Here is a 17,101-nt window from a genome sequence, read left to right on the forward strand (position 1 = left end):
TCAAGGGAGGATGGCCAGACATTTTCTAGAATACAATTGCTCCTCCTGTACTGTGGTGCAAGCAGCAAAGAAGGCATCTTTTGCTGCTTCCATTGCCTACTTGCATCCAGCAGAGCACTTCAGATGGTCTGTGCATTGTTAATAACTCCTCGCAGGAATCGAAATCTTGACCCCTTTGTCACTCTTTCTCAACTTGAGGACAAAAATCACTTGTCTGTATGGCAAGCTTGATGCTATTCTTACCACAACCCCAATCATAGTACCTGATGCCACCTTCTGTCTGATTTTGAGAGACCATTTCAGTTTTTACATCCAAATGTGGACAAAGTGCTTGCAGCAATGCTACTGATGAAATATCCCGTAATCATTGCTGTTCTTGGCTAATAGGAGGTAGCTAGGAGTGGGGTATGACTGGATGGGTTCAGGAAATAGCAAATGGATCTGGGTGGAGATTGATCACTACTGTGGCACAATAAAAATTTCTAATAGGCACTTGAGGTTTCCTTTCTTTTGTTATTCCTGCTGAAGGAGGCTGTCCTGCAACTCCTGCTGTGGTCCATCAGGCAGGGACCACACAGTAATAAATGCCCTTTTCTCAGGGAAGGTACTTGAGAAGGTTGTGACAGGGCATTAACTGGATCAGTTTCAATCTGGGTTTAGGCTTTGTTACAGGATTTAATCGACATCAGTCAATATGATGGATGAGCTTTATCAAAAGGACTCCATCCTTTAGTTCTATTGACACCAACAGCCATGGTACTTTCCTTACTTAGAAGCAAGCAGTACAAGCCTCAGAAAAAAGCAGGTTTGAAGCACCCCTCCCTTGGCTCTGCACTTTCTTCCTTACAGGGGAAAGCAGATTTACTAAGGAATTACTGAAAGAGGAAAACATTTTTCAGTGCTAAGTAGTGGACAAAATGCTTCAGGTGCTAATTGGTGATTAGAGCAGAAGGACCTGGCCAGGGGAAGAAGCTGCTAGACTGGATGGGGAACCTCAGTTGGACTAATCAGTCCTGTGTGCTGAGAATTCCCCACCTCTGCTTTAAATGCCTTGAAAGCCCTACATCTGGGGCCTGGTTATTTGAAAAACCGCTTGCACTCATTATGAGCCAAACTGGACACTGAGAGATCAGACTCGGAGATCTACTAGACCAGTCAATATAAAATGTAGGGTCTTCAGTAGTGGCCCCATGTTTGTGGGATTCTTTCCCTAGGGTTGTATGTATTGCCTTTATTCTCCTGGGTTTTAAACAAATGGTGAGAACTTATTTTTATCTCAGTTTGCTGTTCAACATATAATTCTCTACATATTTTAAATCACTTACTTTTACGCTATAATATTTTAGTTTTATATGGTGGTATTATGGCTATATTATGCTTTTTCTACAAGCTGTATTAGGTATGGGGTTAGGAAGGGGTTAACCTTAACAGGCAACATTCTGAAAGATATGCAATAAATATATGAAGATTTCCAGCAAATGTGATGACATACAGATGGCAGAACAGTGCTGTGGACACACATAATATAGCTTTAGAAGAAAATAAAGGCTGCATCTACATTTGCTCTTTGCCATATAATGTTTCCTATAAAGCCACATTCAACTTACCTAGAATGCCGCTGCTGAATAGACACCTAGGATTATCAGCTGGAGTGCGAACACCTGCAGCACTGAAGCTGCTTACAGAAATGCTGATTATGCCAGCTTGTCCTGTAAAGCAATTATCTGTTTCTCAAGCATATTTTAAGCAAGGTATAATAGGCATTTTGCCTATAGTATTATTTGTAGAGGATAATGACTTTTGCAAAAGATGTGTGTGTAGAAATGTGTGGGAGTTTTGTTACAAAATCTGCTCAAGCCTGAGTACATGCACAAGACAGACTAATCTTAAGGGATACTACTGGAGGTATCTCTACTGTCTTTGAATCGACACGGAACTCCTCATCCCTTCTACATCTGGACTGAAGAGCCCAAAACCAAGATTCTGCCATGCCCATAACTATCGAACCATTTATAATTATAAAAGCTACACTGGGATCCAGTCCTGTCAAAAATGGCTGTAACATAATCAAAGCTGTGAAGCAGTTACCACTAGATGGCACTGCTCATGAGAGAGTTAAAGTATGAGCATGTGAACATTGCAAAGGCCTCTGAAAAATTCAGAAATGGTCTTCCTGGTCTTCAGCTAACATGAGCTCTCTGATAACTCCTGGTGTGCATGAAATAGTACACGCAGTAGGCCACTGACATTCTATGTAATCACAAAAGTCATTTCCTTTTCAATGCATCACTTGCAACACTAATTAAATGGCCGATCACTACTTCTGTGCATGCTTATATAGCTCCATGCAGAGGAAAAAACATATGAGAATCGCCCTTAACTGCAAAGCATACTACAGAATCTAGGTTGGCTAAAATAAGCCAGAGTCATCAATCTATAGGCAAAACAGTAGTAGGCCAAAATAAATTACAGGATGTAATCCACACTATGTACACAATGGAGCTTGTTCCTAGTTCTGTGGAGCAGGAGAATCTGTTATGAAATGAGGATTATTTTTGCCTGCTTATGACATACAAGAGAAAACAACAAACCACCAGAAGCGATCTTGATGTTTCTAACTCAAATTTTGAAGCCAAAGAAGGGGGAGTGTTGTGAGGGTGGTGAGGAAAATATTGCAGCTCTATTTTCACAGTATCACATGATGTCAAATTAAAATGTGAAAAGAAACTTGGGATAGCAGTGACTGCATGTAAGACAGGGCTGCAATAAAAACCTCATGAAAATTTAGTGTATAATTATAATCCATGTTTTCAAGTCATGAGAAATAATAATCCCAACTTTATTCTACACCCCTCATACCTCAGTAGGAGTACTGTATCCCGTTCTGGGTACCACATGCTAAAAAGGATGTTGACAAATTAGAATAGGTCTAGAGATGAACAACAAATTGGTGAGGAGGACTAGATTTCAGCTGAACATTAGGAATACCTATTGCTAAGAGCAGTTCAACCATGGAACCAATTACTTGAGGATAACACTTCCTCCCTGGAGGTCTTCAAGAGTCTGGAAAGTTGAGTGGGAGATGCTGATGCTGAGGATTTCTTGCAGTGAGGAAGAGACAGGACCAGATGGCCACATGGCTACAGCCAGCATTGCTATGCCAGCTCCGCTATGCATCACTCTATTACAAGTTATGAATTTAGAGAGTATTATAAGATACATTCTTTAAAAAGATTTCAAACATGCAGCAACCTTAAAAATCATTTGGTTGAAATTCATAAATACTGACAGAGAAATGAATGAGATGTGTTCCAATTGTTTTCAAAAATAACCTGCCAAAGTTCGAATAAGATACATCACTTACCATAAAGCCACTGTTAGCAAAACCTGATGCAGTCACAAAGAACAGCCGTAAGAAGTTCTTCCTTGAGCCTTCATTCAATTTGGACAAGTTGTGGGACAGATGGCCAACTGATCCTCCAATTTCTTAATGGCTTTAGGATGTTGCCTTCCTACACTAAATTTGGTGAGCAATTTGGTGGCTGATAAAATAAACTCCTCCCTGCTTTTTTGCCCAAGATTATGTTTCCCTATAGTGCCTCTTCTTCAGAATGGAACCATCACACCCCATTTCCACTGTCCCTTGCTTTTTATAGCAGCAAGCCCTGTCAGTAGCTCTGCCTTGTATAACTGTGTTTTGGACAGAACAGCCATTGTCTTCTTGACCCAGGGAAGCATATAAGCAAAAGTTTTGGGAAAAAAAACCCTTTCAATACAATCCCATTTAGAAAACCTGTCAATAAAATACCATGTATAAAATTGGTGAAAGGACCCCCTGAAAGCTCCCATGACACCTTAAGCTGATCACCACCAACCTAACACCACTCTAGTGAAGATCTTATATAGCATAAACAAAAGCTTGGACTGGGGGAAAGGGAAAACAGTGTTGCATTTCCAGACATGTATTTTGGCATATATACACATATTTTAAAAGCTGCAATCTTAAGAGACATCCTTCCATGAAATATTTTTTCATATTCATAATACATTGTTAACATCTATGAAAAACATTACAAAACTTTTTTTTTAATTTAACAAGTAGAAAAATATTACTAGTTTATATAGCAATCAGAATTCTAATACTGTAGAGAAGTATTTAATTGATTTTCAAATAAATTACAGTTTAAATACCTTTCATTTGTAAATGTGCTTTCTATAATTTGACACCATATTCAGTGCCAGTCAAATGTTCTGCCAACAAGCTCAAAGAATTTCTGATTAGGTTCATGAAAATATCCATGCAGTTTTTCAAGTAAAATTGGATCTACTTTGGGGTGTGCTCTTCCTTTTGACTCATGTAAACACCTGTCCCTACCACTGTCTCTTAGGCAGTAAAAGCCTTTTGTTTTATTGAAGTAAAAGTTTGAAGCATTTATCTGAGGTGACAGCTTTAAAAATCTTTCTACTTTTACAATTTCTGGGAATGGATCTTTGATAAGCTTGTCCCCATCTACAATGTGAATGTGATCCAGTGGAAAATATTTCAACCAGTTTTGCATGTGAACATAATACAAGCTCCTGTTTATTGCCTTGTAGTTTGTATTCAGTTCACCATCTTTAACTAGGAATTCTTCGATGGAGGGATACGACTTATGTTTTTGCATGTGATTGAAGAATACTTGCGTATAGTCTGACAAAACCCTCTCAGTTGGATCTCGCAAAATAAGAAGCAATCGGATAAGCTTGTTCATTTTGTAAACTCTTTCAGGCACTTTGGGACAGGTGAAATACGCTGGAGTTTTCTCCACAGTTATCTGATGGGGGCAAGAGAGGGGCATTTGGTTAATGTACCATTGGAATCCATTCCTGTAATGTTCTTCCCAGTCAAAAAAGTGGACTTCACTTTCTGCTGCTGCTATATCTGGATGCAGGCTTAACATTTCTAATAAGGCTCTTGTTCCACCTTTCCTCACACCAATGATGACAGTCTGTGGAAGTTGCTGGAGTGTTCCATTTGGACTGAGGCATTCTTTGAAGTCATTTTTCTTAAAGGGCTCTTTCTGAGCACTAGCTTCAGCCTTTGAGCTGGTAGCTGGTCTGGAAGGCACTGCCTGAGGTTGCGCAATAAGCAATGCTGCCCCCAGCAAAAAAATGGCCATGGCAAAGGTCCAGTCTTTCACGCTACTGGCAAACAGGAGACCATTGTGAGGAAGCTGAGGTTCTTTTCTGATGAAATAGATATTCACTAGGTACAAAAAAGAAGCAGGTTAGCAATATCACTTCAAATAATGCACCAGGACTCAGTATTATGTTTATGTCAACATAAGGTCCAAGGGATTTGATCTAATTATCTTGCCCTTATGAATATTCAACACCCACCTAGAGAAATATTGATAATTTTTATTATTCTTGTACTAAACATACATTTAGAATGCATGGTTTCTACACCAGGTTTTTGATGGGGCTCTGCTGGTACAAGAAAGGTGTTCTGTGCTTGCTTTTTTACAGATACGTTTTCTATTAAGCAAAGGTAGCTATAATGGCCACAAAAAAAAATTCCAAAGGACTTGCTCCCCCACCAGATAAATCCACATCCTTTATGAGTTCAACTCAAGATCATAAAGCTGTGCAAACTGGGCAAGATGATAAACAAGACAAAAGTAAATAGTTTTTGTATGTGATGCATCTGTATTTATTCATCAACTCACAGTTGCTTATAGGTTCTTTATGACATAATGAGTTCCAGATTTGCTTTTGTGTCTAATCAGCTCTCTCTTTGTTTTTTTTAACAGCAGGTTAAATTGTGGAAGTGAAAGAAATCATTAATTTTCTCTTGTGCATTTGTTCTATTCCACTATACTATAGTGCCACCTAGAGGTTATGAAGCAGAGAAGGAAACCATGCACTGCTTAGACCTCAGTTCTGTGGTGATTCCAAAAGTAGAACTGATTGGGGGCTTTTCTACATGAGGCTGTCAATCAGCACTGTGATACAGCAGAATAGCAATCAGTAAAGACATGAGATACAATCACACTTTCACAAATAAATATTGTGTTTTACCCGCTCTAAAATGAAAGTTCTGGTTGGACACAGAAACTGTAACATCACATTGTTGTCTAAAGAATCTGGAAACAACCCTAAGTAGAGATTGACAAGTGAATGACAAATGTTTGATACAGAAAAGTTCCCAGCACACCATTTAAAATTATCTCTAGCTTTATTAACTCAAAATTTTTCTAGGTTTTATCTACTTCTGCCTTCTACCACCAAGGTACCTGTAAACCCTTCAAAGATGTTTTCTTTTTCAACCTTATCTGAATGTGGATCTCTTAGAGTAGGAATTGCCTTCTTAGATGTAGATGCCCTTCTTGCCAAGTTGAAAGAATCCTGAAACATGGGTGTGTGGCAGGGCCGTCTTAACTCATGGGCCTGATGGGCACTTGCCCGTGGGCCCCATACTAATCTGTGTATGTTAACCCTTCATTTTTACATTTTTATTCCTGTGAGTAGTTGTCGTAGGGGTTCCAGTACACTGCTTTGCCTGGGGCCCATAATGCTGTTAAGACAGCCCTGGTGTGTGGATCTCATCAAAACGTGCAGGGTTCACAGAAGGCATAGCCAGTAGCAGAGCCTTTAAGAGTGCTGGATTGGGACTTGGGGATCAGCTCCCAGGTCCCATCTGACCCTGAAGCTTTCTGGGTGACTTTAACCCAATCCAAAATCCCAGGTTTGTTATGAAGTTAAAATGTAGATGAGAGAGCCATCTAAGGCTGTCTTTGGTTCCTTTATAGGAGGCAGAAAAGTTGAGATACAAATGTAATAAGAAAAAAACCCTTTGTAGCTGCACCCCCTTCCCACTATCCACTTCAAGAATGCCTCAAAATGAAGGTTGCATCGGCCACTCCACTCCTTCCTCTCACCCCACCCCTTTTGCTTCCCCCCCCAACAGGTACAGTGGTCTGGATTTTGAAAAAATCATTTTGGAATGTCTTGATATTATTAACAATGTGAATATAACCAATCTGTGTCTGCCATATAAATGTTTTGCCTCAGTTAAAAACATATCCAGAGGGATAGGCATGTTAGTCTTTTACATCCAAAACAGCAAAGATTTTTGTGATACCTTAAACAATAAATATGAACTTGTTCACTGTGGTTTAAGCCAGGGTGGTCCAACATGTGGCGTGCAGGTTGAACGCGCCCCCTGGGCTCTTGTTCTCTGGCCTGCTTGTCACTGGGAGCCACCCCCCTCCAGCCTGGATCCCAGCGATGGCATGGGCATGATTGTGGTGAGCTCTCCTGAGGCCACTGGCCCAACCCACTCTGTTCCTGAGCCTCAGGAAGGGAGTGGAATGGGACAGCGGCCTTGGGAAAGCTTGCCCAGCATGCTCCACACCACTCCAGTTGATGAGTGCCTTTGTGCTCTTTGTGGGGTGAGTTCATTGGCTCACGTACAGGAGGCTCAGCGTGCCAATTCCGAGAAGGAAGGAAGGAAGGGCCAGGGGGTCACATGGGAGGGTTTCTGCATGGGAGAAACAGGGAAGGGATGGGCCATCCCAGAGGAGCAGTCACTGTGCTTGGGCTGTGGTCAGAGAAGGAGCTGCCTATGTTCTCTAATCATGTATATTAAATTAAATACATATATTGCAAAGACTGATTTATGATATGGAAATGTAATTCACTGTGCAGTCCTGAGCTTCCATGCTGAAGTCCTCATGTGGCACTTGAGGTATGAAAAGTTGGACTCCCCTGGTATAAGCTTTCTTGAATTTCTTGAACCATACATGTGCATGGAAGCATCTTTTACCTTAAGTACTTTAATTTTTAAAGTGCCAGAAAATTCTATTTTTTCATGCTGAAAATGTGGAAAATCAGAAAACAAGCAAAATCAAAAGGATAGGCAGCCCAGTGCACTATTTTGTCACTTCCAGCTGGGCAGCAGTTCTGACACTGACCATCTGCTTGCTTAGCCAGTCATCTTGTCCACTCGATTGCATAGCTGGCTAGCTTGGCTTGTTGCTCACTCCTGCCTTGTATCCTAGCTGTAGGGCTCTTCCAGGAGGTCAGCCAAACTACTGCCAGGAATGGGTTGACCTCTCATAGGAAACCCCGTGGCTGGGGCACAAGAGCAGGAGCAACTGAGTATCCACCTGGGTGCGCTAGCCACACAAGTGAGAGAGCAACTGGCCGCCTGAGCATATAAATAGGTAGGGCCACTGCCAATCAGCCAGAGGTGTTGGTAGCTGCCACTGTGCTCCGCAGGGTACTCCAGAGAGCCCTGCAGGTTGCTATCTTCCTGCTGCAAGTTCCAGGGCAGGAACGGGCTGTTAGAGCTCTCCAAAAAACTGGCTGAAATTGTGGGGGAACAATGGCAGGCCCTTTGAGCAGGGGCAGGGGGGGCTGAGTGGGGTAACTTGCTCTTCTTCCCACTCCACTCTCCAGTCTGGGTACATCAGCCTGTGTAATGGTAGGGCCAGCCCGAAGACAGACATCAGAAATGCTTATATGCTAAGCCAAATTATAAAGTATTCACTATGTTCTAATACCTGATCAGAATTGGTGCATGTTTTATTTCTAAAGCATACTGCAGAGAGAGAGAGAGAGAGAGAGAGAATATACCACTAGAGAGGTGGTCCTTGTTCTGCCTCAGTCTTGCTGACTGAAACCCAAATTCTTTTTCCACACCAGGGCCAAGCCTGCTTATTTATGCAGCCCCATCCTAGTTTTGTCTTTTGGCCATACTAGAGTGACAGAACACCAGAACTGGATTTTGATAATTTATGAAGTACTTTGATTTAATCCAATCTAGCCCTTTCAAAATTAACAGGACAAAATTATCTTACATACAAATGCTTCACTGGGTTGTAAATCATGTTGACATTATGGATCAGGTTAATTTAAGACAGTGATGGGAAACCACATTCTAGTAGAAGAAAGGACAAGAATGACCATTGGAAGCAATAGTGGAAGAGCCAAAAATAATTGAGATGACTGAGCTCCATTGAAATCAATGCAAAGTACAACTGAACCACAAAGAAAAGCAAAAATTGATTCTGAAAGGAAATTGAATGGGCCAGAGGAACAGAAAATAAATTATTCATATAGCCCTGTTTTGTTATTTTAAAAGTTTACTTTTATATTAAAGGTGGTTTCTTAAATAAAGCCAATTTACCACCTTGAAGAGGAGAACAAAAGGGGAATAAAAATGATATATGAAGTCCCAGCACTCCTTGTGCATAAGGAGAAGGGGCAGACAGCTGGTGGGTAGGTGGCAGGACAGAAGGGACAACGCACTTCAATAATCAGCTTCCAGAGCAGTTGCAGGGTTATGCCTTCTCAGGAAAAAAAGAAGCCCCCCTACCAAGAATCTAGCGACACCTTAAAGCCTGACAAATTTATTATGGCATAAGCTTTCTTGGACTAGAGTTCACTTGATCATATGCATAAAGTGCAATATTCAGCTGGCAGGCAGATGAGCCTTGATGGATTTCAAGTCCATTCACTTAAATCTGGAAGCAACCACTGCAACAATATTCACCCGTCATCTTCAGGACTTGCAGACCCCAAACACTGACAGAGGTATGCATCCATGTTCCATATCGCCATTGCTGTGGCCTGGCAGAAAAAGCCCATTTCTTCATGCTGTAATTTCAGAAATGTGGGATTCTGAATTAAAGAACAATAACTTCTGAATTAAATCATTGTGTATATGGGATGGAACTGTGGTATATCAGTGCAAAGCAGTCTATAGCTTATATTGGATCTCTCAAAATAATATTATGGTCTTGTTAGCATTAAGAAACATGGAATTAGGAAACTTGTATTTTTCTGAGGCTTAGGTACATCCTCAAAGGTAAAACAACTGCTTTGCTTGTATAAGAGGCTGATTTCAGTTTTTAGTATTCTCCGTTTAAAAATTTCAGGATTCTGTGCTGGGGAAGTCCCCATTAGAAAGCCACTTTGTTAGAATAGCCAGTGTATGCTTAGATGGACCAAGAGTATCACACAGTAATAAAAGATTGCTTCCTACACCCAGATATGAGAGATTGGTGGCATTTCCATTTAAAAGCTGAAAGGCAGACTCTGAAGGCAGACTTCTGCTGTGTGTGTGTATATTTTTAAGAAACAAAAGTATTCAGCTTCAGAAGATAAAAATTTATTGTGCTGCATGAAACTGTTCCTAGAATTGACTTCTCTACACCAGCTACCTAGCTAGTAGGTACCTCAGCTAGTTCTCCTTCAAATCAGCACTATACTCAAAAATTCTTAAAGAGAGTCTGTATTCTTTGAGCAGCTGGCATGAAATGCAAGACACTTAATAACGGTAAGTTTCTGGTAGGCTCATTTCATTCCCATTTTACTATTATCTGTTCTGAATCAACGAATTTCAGTCTTGTCTCTCCATCTCCCCCTTTACTGGCATCTTCACTGACATTTTTTGTTACTTTTACTCTGTATGAACTAAAAATTGAGGCTGTATGTTTAATTTTATTTTAGTATATTTATATCCCAACCTTACTGGAGTACATGGTGGCACAGGTGGAGAGGGTAATACATACATCTCGTAAAGCGTTACTTCGCAAGTCATTTTATCCTTGCCACAACCCTGTGAATTAGGTTAGGATAGCATTTAGTGACTGGCCATGGTTATTCAGTGAGCTTCCTCTGACCTTGAGCCTTCTCACTTCTAGTCAGACTCTGACTAGAACCACTGTATTACATCTGCTTTGAAGGTCATGGTATTGTGATGCCTGTATAACTTTGTTGAGGAATGTTATGTGAGCACAGGGGTAAACCAGGAGTGCACAACTCTCTGTCTACATTCAGCCTTCAGTCCACTGCAGCATGAAGAGCCATGGAGACCCATTCAGAGTTTACTTTGTTAATGAAGCACCAGCAAGGGAACGCTTCTCTCCAATCTCTCCTGAGAGACCAGAGATAAAGGAACCAGTTGCTTTGTTATTTCTAGCCAGTAAATCCCTTTCCTTATTTCTCACAGACAGCAAAAGGAGGTCCCCTATTCCAATATGCCTCACATGTACGGAACAGGGGACCGTCAGAGGCAAAATGTTGTGGTTAAAAAAATGTACCTCCCACTGTTCCTTTTAACAACAGCTCTTTCTGCAAGTACTTTTTATGATGGTTGTATGGCAAGTTCTTTCTCTTGTTGGCAGAGCTTTGAAACCACAAATAGTCCAATACGTAAATGTTCTTTTGAATAGTTTAAATTTAGAAATTATGTATTTCTGAATAGAACATTTCATACCAAACAAAACCTGTTTAGATGTTCATTCTATTCCTAGAAGAAGTAATACCTTACAGAATTCATATTTCTAAATAGGGCATCATAATTTACAGGGATTTATAATTAACTATGAAACAACCAAGAATCTATTTTTCACCTGTCACTTTATAGGACAGGTGAGGGAGCTTATTCTCCAGACCACATTACAGCGGAGTGTCTGGTCTGCATTCCACAAGTAGGTAGGCCAGAGGCAAAAGGGGGTGGAGTTACAGATGCATTCTCCCGCCCCCATATATATGGAACAGACCACAGAATCAGAAATAAAGGCACTCATATTGTTCTGTTCTAGTTTGAATGTTAAATTTGATATTTGCTTTGATACAATTTTCAAATATTATTTTAATAGATATAATAGTAGTTGAACTTGCACTTCCTTTTTTACTATTTGAACCCCACCTCTAGAAATGTTAAAGGCACACTACAAGTATCTTCAATAACAAGAATATATTCGGTACACTGGGAAAGAGGAAAGATGGAGGACAACATCAGAGGCTGGAATGACAACAGCTGGGGCCTCCAGGAGAGTAATTCTTTATTTTAGAACATTTAGAATGATAACCCTAACCCTAACCTGTTTGCAAGGAATTTCTGTAGTCATTTGTTTCCTGAAATCCACACTCCCACACAGGGTTGAAAGGGTTCCAAAAAGGAAAGTTTTTAACAGCTTTTTAGAAGCCAAATTTCAGGAAACCAGCAGCTGTGGAGATGAGAGGCTCAAACCTCTCCTTCCCATGTGCCATGGTCCCGGTTTCCCTACCCCTCTGGGACTGAGATGAGAACAATTGGGGACAATTCTGTTTGGACTATATTATAATCAAGCTCAGGAAGCTGCTCTGATTTGAATTTCCCATATTAATATGCAGATTGAAACACAGTGTAATTCAAATGATACATTTCTCAGAATTTTGCAATGCAGTACTTGGCTCAAATATAGCATATACTAATGGGCATATTGTGGAAAATTGTTTATTTTTATTACTAGATGTATGTGGAAATTGTATGGAATGAACTTATAATGAATACACAGGAACTTGATTTGTCCATCTCTAGTAATGGAGAAGTGTGACTGTGTGTACCGTGGGGTGACACATTTGATGAAGTGGAGGAATTCAGCACTCCCTTCTCTCCAATTGTACCCTAACAATGCTACGCCTGCACTTGTGCTTTGGAGTAAAGCATCTGCAGAGGCAACATGCAGTTCCACCTTGTGATACGGTATGTTTCCCACACATTTATCTAAATATGTGCAAGCATGCAATAGTACATCCTCCCGGCACAAAACCTTTCCTATCCTTTGCAAATTCTCTGCAGAATGTAATACAATGTAAATTAATCCACTGTATCAAATTACAAACTCTATGTTTAAATTTAATATATGTACAGTGTAGAAGAGTACAACCATTTCATCTGCCTCCCTCAGTAACAAATATTCCAACTCACTGAAAATCGAAAATCAGAATTATTTCCTGATTCCATCCTGCAGTCATTGTACAATATATTCTTTGTCAAAGCAATAGGCTATTAAAACATCCAGGAAGTTAAAAGAATTCAAAGCTTTTTTTTTTTTTGTTCCCAAAGACTCACCTAGCTGATTCATAATTTGTTTTAGAAAAAATCATTTGTCAGCTTCCTATGTACATTAGAGGGTTTTTTTTTTAAGTACAGGTAGTTTACACAAGCATCCCCAGCATTTCCATCACATTGCTTAATCTTCTCTTATAGCCTTTCCAGCTTAATTTAAAAGTTATGTCCTGATTATTAGTGTCCACCAATGATAAAAATGTTTTGCAGAGTTGCTTCACAAATCTGGAACAAAATGTTCTTGCTAAGTGTTACAGCATTTCTGTGTAGCTTTGCAGGGAATTTAAATAAAATTTTACTCTTTGTTAACTCTGATAATATATTCCTATTCTGTATGAACAATGCATCAATGAAGTTAGAATGCAAATTCTGATTTTGAAGCTATTTGATTATGTTTTTTAACCAATGTGTTTTTGATTGCTTGAAATCTTATTTCCCCCTTCCTCCAGTATCCATTAACATGAAGCATGATGTGTGCATCTGTTATTTTATTGAGATCTTAGCTGGTGTATGATATTAATTTGTACTTTTGTGCATTTTGAAAATGAATAAAGATAACAATCTGTCATACCAGTCTGTGCCAATCAAGAAACAAAGCACAGTACAGAAAGTGTACTGTACAGAACAATTTTACACTCAACCCAGCAGCCCAATTCTAAATATTACACTGGCATATTTGGGCATGATATTTGTAGCATCTCTGCAATACTGGGTAGCACAGTGGCTTTTTATATTGTGCTGCTTCACTATACTGTCATTTGTTTCTGTAATGCATGTTATGAACAGCCTGTACAGGGCATGGGTGCTTTTTATCCATCATGGAAGAAGGCTTCACATGCAAAGCCCATCATTCAACCAGACAACTAATTAAACTATGAAGTGTTCTTCACTAACATCCATTCAGAAACTACCATGAAAAGTATGATAGCTGACTAAATACATGCAGACATATTACTTCTCTGAGGCCTGGTTTCATTTAGCTTTGCCAATTATAAAGCTAGAGCACTTAGGTTGCCCTAATGTTATAACATGCTATCATCAGAGGAGGAGGGATGCCAGCATTGGAGGTAACACTATAATTAGGGTGATCCCAGATTATCCAACCTTCCATATATTACTGAGGTTACCATGGAGCTAGATCACGAGGAAGCATTTTTATTGTTTCTACTGCTTCTGCACTGAAGCTGCAATCCTATACCTGCTTATCAGGGAGCTGAACCCAATGGGGCTTACTTGTAAGCAGACAGTTTTACAGTTGTAATGTGCTACTTTAATAGGGCCTAAATCAATCTGACTTTGTGACAAAGCTGCATCACGCTGTACAAATTCACATCTGAATGAACTGCTAGTGGTGGGTTTATGATACTGGTACATTGCTAAAGCTGGGGTGTATAAGTAATAAATAACTTAAGTTTTTCACGTCCAAAAATCACTAGTTAGAAGAAATGTAGCCAGTTTTAGAAGTTGCTGCTGGGGAAAACTACATATATATGAATTATGCCTAAAGATGTAGGAAAAAATAAGAAAAATGAAGCCACATGTAACAGATATAGTTTAATTTATTTTCTCATTTGAGACCTGGTAACTTTGGTGATAATCAGTTTTGCCACAGACCTTTCTTTTGGAGTTTCAATAAAAATGATTTGGTATTCATACAGATTCTGTTTTTTTCAGAGTACCTGAATAAACATAACTTCTTGTTTATCCATCTCTGAGAGGGGTTTATGAGTTTTATGGAATCCTCTATGTTGATGTATTTGAGATAACACAACAAAAATCTGGGATATTATTCCCTTTTTGTGATATTGCCTGGCTTATTGGTGGCTGGTTTGCAGGGGATGCTGTATGAGGCATACGGCCTGAGCAGAGCTGGCTGGAGCCGGGGGGTCAGACTACATGGCCCAAGAGGCCCCTTCTGACTTGCTCTGTTTCTATGTTATTAAGGATATTTGGAAAAAGTAAAACTAGATTACTACAGGAGAGAAGTAATATAGAAAATGGCAATAATTTTCTATCAATGGAAACAAACAAACAAATAGTTCTGTTGGCTAGTTCACAGTTTCTGCCTGCTAATGCCATAGAAACTCAGCACACTATCCAATATGGCTCTCCATAGCCCACCAAACTGAAAAGGATCATGGACATCCAATGGATGGTGGGAAAAGTGCAGAAGTGAGGATTACTTGGTTCTCTTCCTGCTCCACAAAACATGTAGGCTGCAGATTTCAGCCATGTAACTTCTGTGCCTGCTTATGAGGAGCAGAAGCTGAGGTGCCAGCAGAGTCCATCATATCCCCATGAAGCCTGACCCTTCCTGACCTCCCAGTGCCAGTTCAAAGACTGATCTTGTGACCTTAGAGCTGCAGCTGGTGTGGAAAGGATGGGTGGGTGCTCCACCAGATCCCATCCCAGACTGCGTTTCTTAGGTTGGAGCTGGAACTCTCTCATAGGCATCTAGACAGCGTCTAGTGGCCACTGAATTGTGTTCTGAATGAACAGACCATTGGTCCATCTAGCTCAGTACTTACAGCAGCTTTGCAGGGCTTCAGGTACAAGTATGTGTCTGCCCTATCTGGAAATACCAGGGTTGAACATGAGACCTTTTGCATCTGGAAGCATGTAGACCACTGGGGGAAGCCCACTACACAACAGTGCTCAGCTACTAGATGCTTTTGCTCTATTGACCCTTGGTGGTCTGCCAGGAATGTTCCTATTGCCTGACTCTGTTGCTGGTGGCTGCATCTCACCAACTCCCACTGATCTGTAGAATGGGGATGACGTACATTGAAGCATTTCTCATGCAATGCTAAGCCTCAGCAAGAAAGTGCATGGACCTAGTTCTGTTTCGGGATCTCTTTCAGAAAGAACCAAAGTGGGCTGTAAGGTGGGTCTTACATTTGTAAAAAAAATAAGGGTACAGTCTGACATCTCTGAATTCATTTTTTTCCAGTGAACCACAAATCTGTGCTTACTGTCCTCCTTAAAAGGTCACAATTGTAACTAAGCGGATAGCTGTTAAGGTGGCACCACACTCCCCTCAGCTCCCTGCTGCTAAAGCCCAGCTCATCTGCTTCCAAGAGAGCTGATGTTCTGAGGGTGTTCCTCATCGGAGGATCAGAGAACGAGCCTCAGTTTCCACTCCGCGCAATATTGCTCCATTATAGGGCTTTTGCAGAGATTGCAAGTCGCCAGTATTCGTGAAGTACTGTGAACACTGTACCTGAACTACTACTACACCATTCTTATTCTGAAGACTGAACATGGACTTTCGGCAAGCACAGCTTCATACACGAGTTAACTGCCTCGTCGGCGCGGCACGTGAGGAGAGTGGAGGAGCGCTGCTCTCTCAACGAGGCATGCAGCCTCCCAGGGCAGCTGTGCATAGGGACGAGCCGAGGGCGGGAATCGGGAACCTCGAAGCTGCTGAGGGAGAGGCGCGAGCGCACAGAGGCAGCGCTGTGCGGGCCGCGCCCGCAGGTGCTCTCCAAGTGGCATCCGCGGGATCGCCGCCGCCTGCCTCTCCCCACGGCCCCAGTCAGCGCCCGCCTGCCGCTTTTCACACGGGCACACCCCGCTAGTGCGCGCTGCATATTCCCGCTGGCCAAAGTCTGCTCCTTCCCGGTCGTTTTGCTTTCGCCCCAAGCAGCCTTCCACGGTATCCCTCCGGCACTCCGCAGCCGTGCGCTCACGCTCGGAGTCCTTTCCCACTGCCCTTCCACTCAACCGCCCGCCTGCAACCTCTCCCCTCCAACGAAATCTCCGCGCGGAATGCTGTGGCGCTGGCTACGCCCGTCCCCGCGCCCTAACTTTACACCCGTCCCTACCGCGACCTGTCTCGAGAGGTCCCTTACCTTAGGAAGGCGGCGCGGCACCCTGTCCCGCTCCGCGGCTGCCATCCACTCTGGGGCGTGCGGACGCTGCGCTCGAGCACGAAGTGCGGGCGGAGAACAGCGCGGACGAGACCCGACCGTGTCTGCGGCGGCGGCGGCGACGGCGAATGCCCGGTGTCAGGCAGGCAAGGCGAGCGAATGAGCGCGCTTATCCCCGAGGGGGCGGGATCAGGCAGGCAGCCTGGGCTGGTCCGGACGCGCGCTCCAGGGAGGGGACGGCTCGGGAGGAGCGAGAGCGCACGCCGCCCGCAGCTGCTGCCTCGGTCAGGTACGAGCTTCCGCCCAGCGGGGGCGGGGCGCCGAGCCAGTCCCTTGTACCTGGCCA

The 17,101-nt window shown here is 42.0% G+C and overlaps 1 protein-coding gene across 1 annotated transcript; it reads right to left on the reverse strand.

The window, feature by feature from the left end:
- Positions 1-3,975: 3,975 nt before the first annotated feature.
- Positions 3,976-16,895, reverse strand: HS3ST1 (heparan sulfate-glucosamine 3-sulfotransferase 1). The gene is made up of 2 exons (XM_044418203.1): positions 16,738-16,895; positions 3,976-5,245 (listed from the first exon to the last, which is right to left on the reverse strand). The coding sequence occupies exon 2, from the start codon at positions 5,157-5,159 to the stop codon at positions 4,233-4,235; it is 927 nt and encodes a 308-aa protein (XP_044274138.1). The 5' UTR covers positions 5,160-5,245; positions 16,738-16,895; the 3' UTR covers positions 3,976-4,232.
- Positions 16,896-17,101: the final 206 nt, after the last annotated feature.

This window comes from Varanus komodoensis, unplaced genomic scaffold, assembly GCF_004798865.1.
Source record: "Varanus komodoensis strain SLA01 unplaced genomic scaffold, ASM479886v1 scaffold9, whole genome shotgun sequence".
Lineage (NCBI taxonomy): Eukaryota > Metazoa > Chordata > Lepidosauria > Squamata > Varanidae > Varanus > Varanus komodoensis.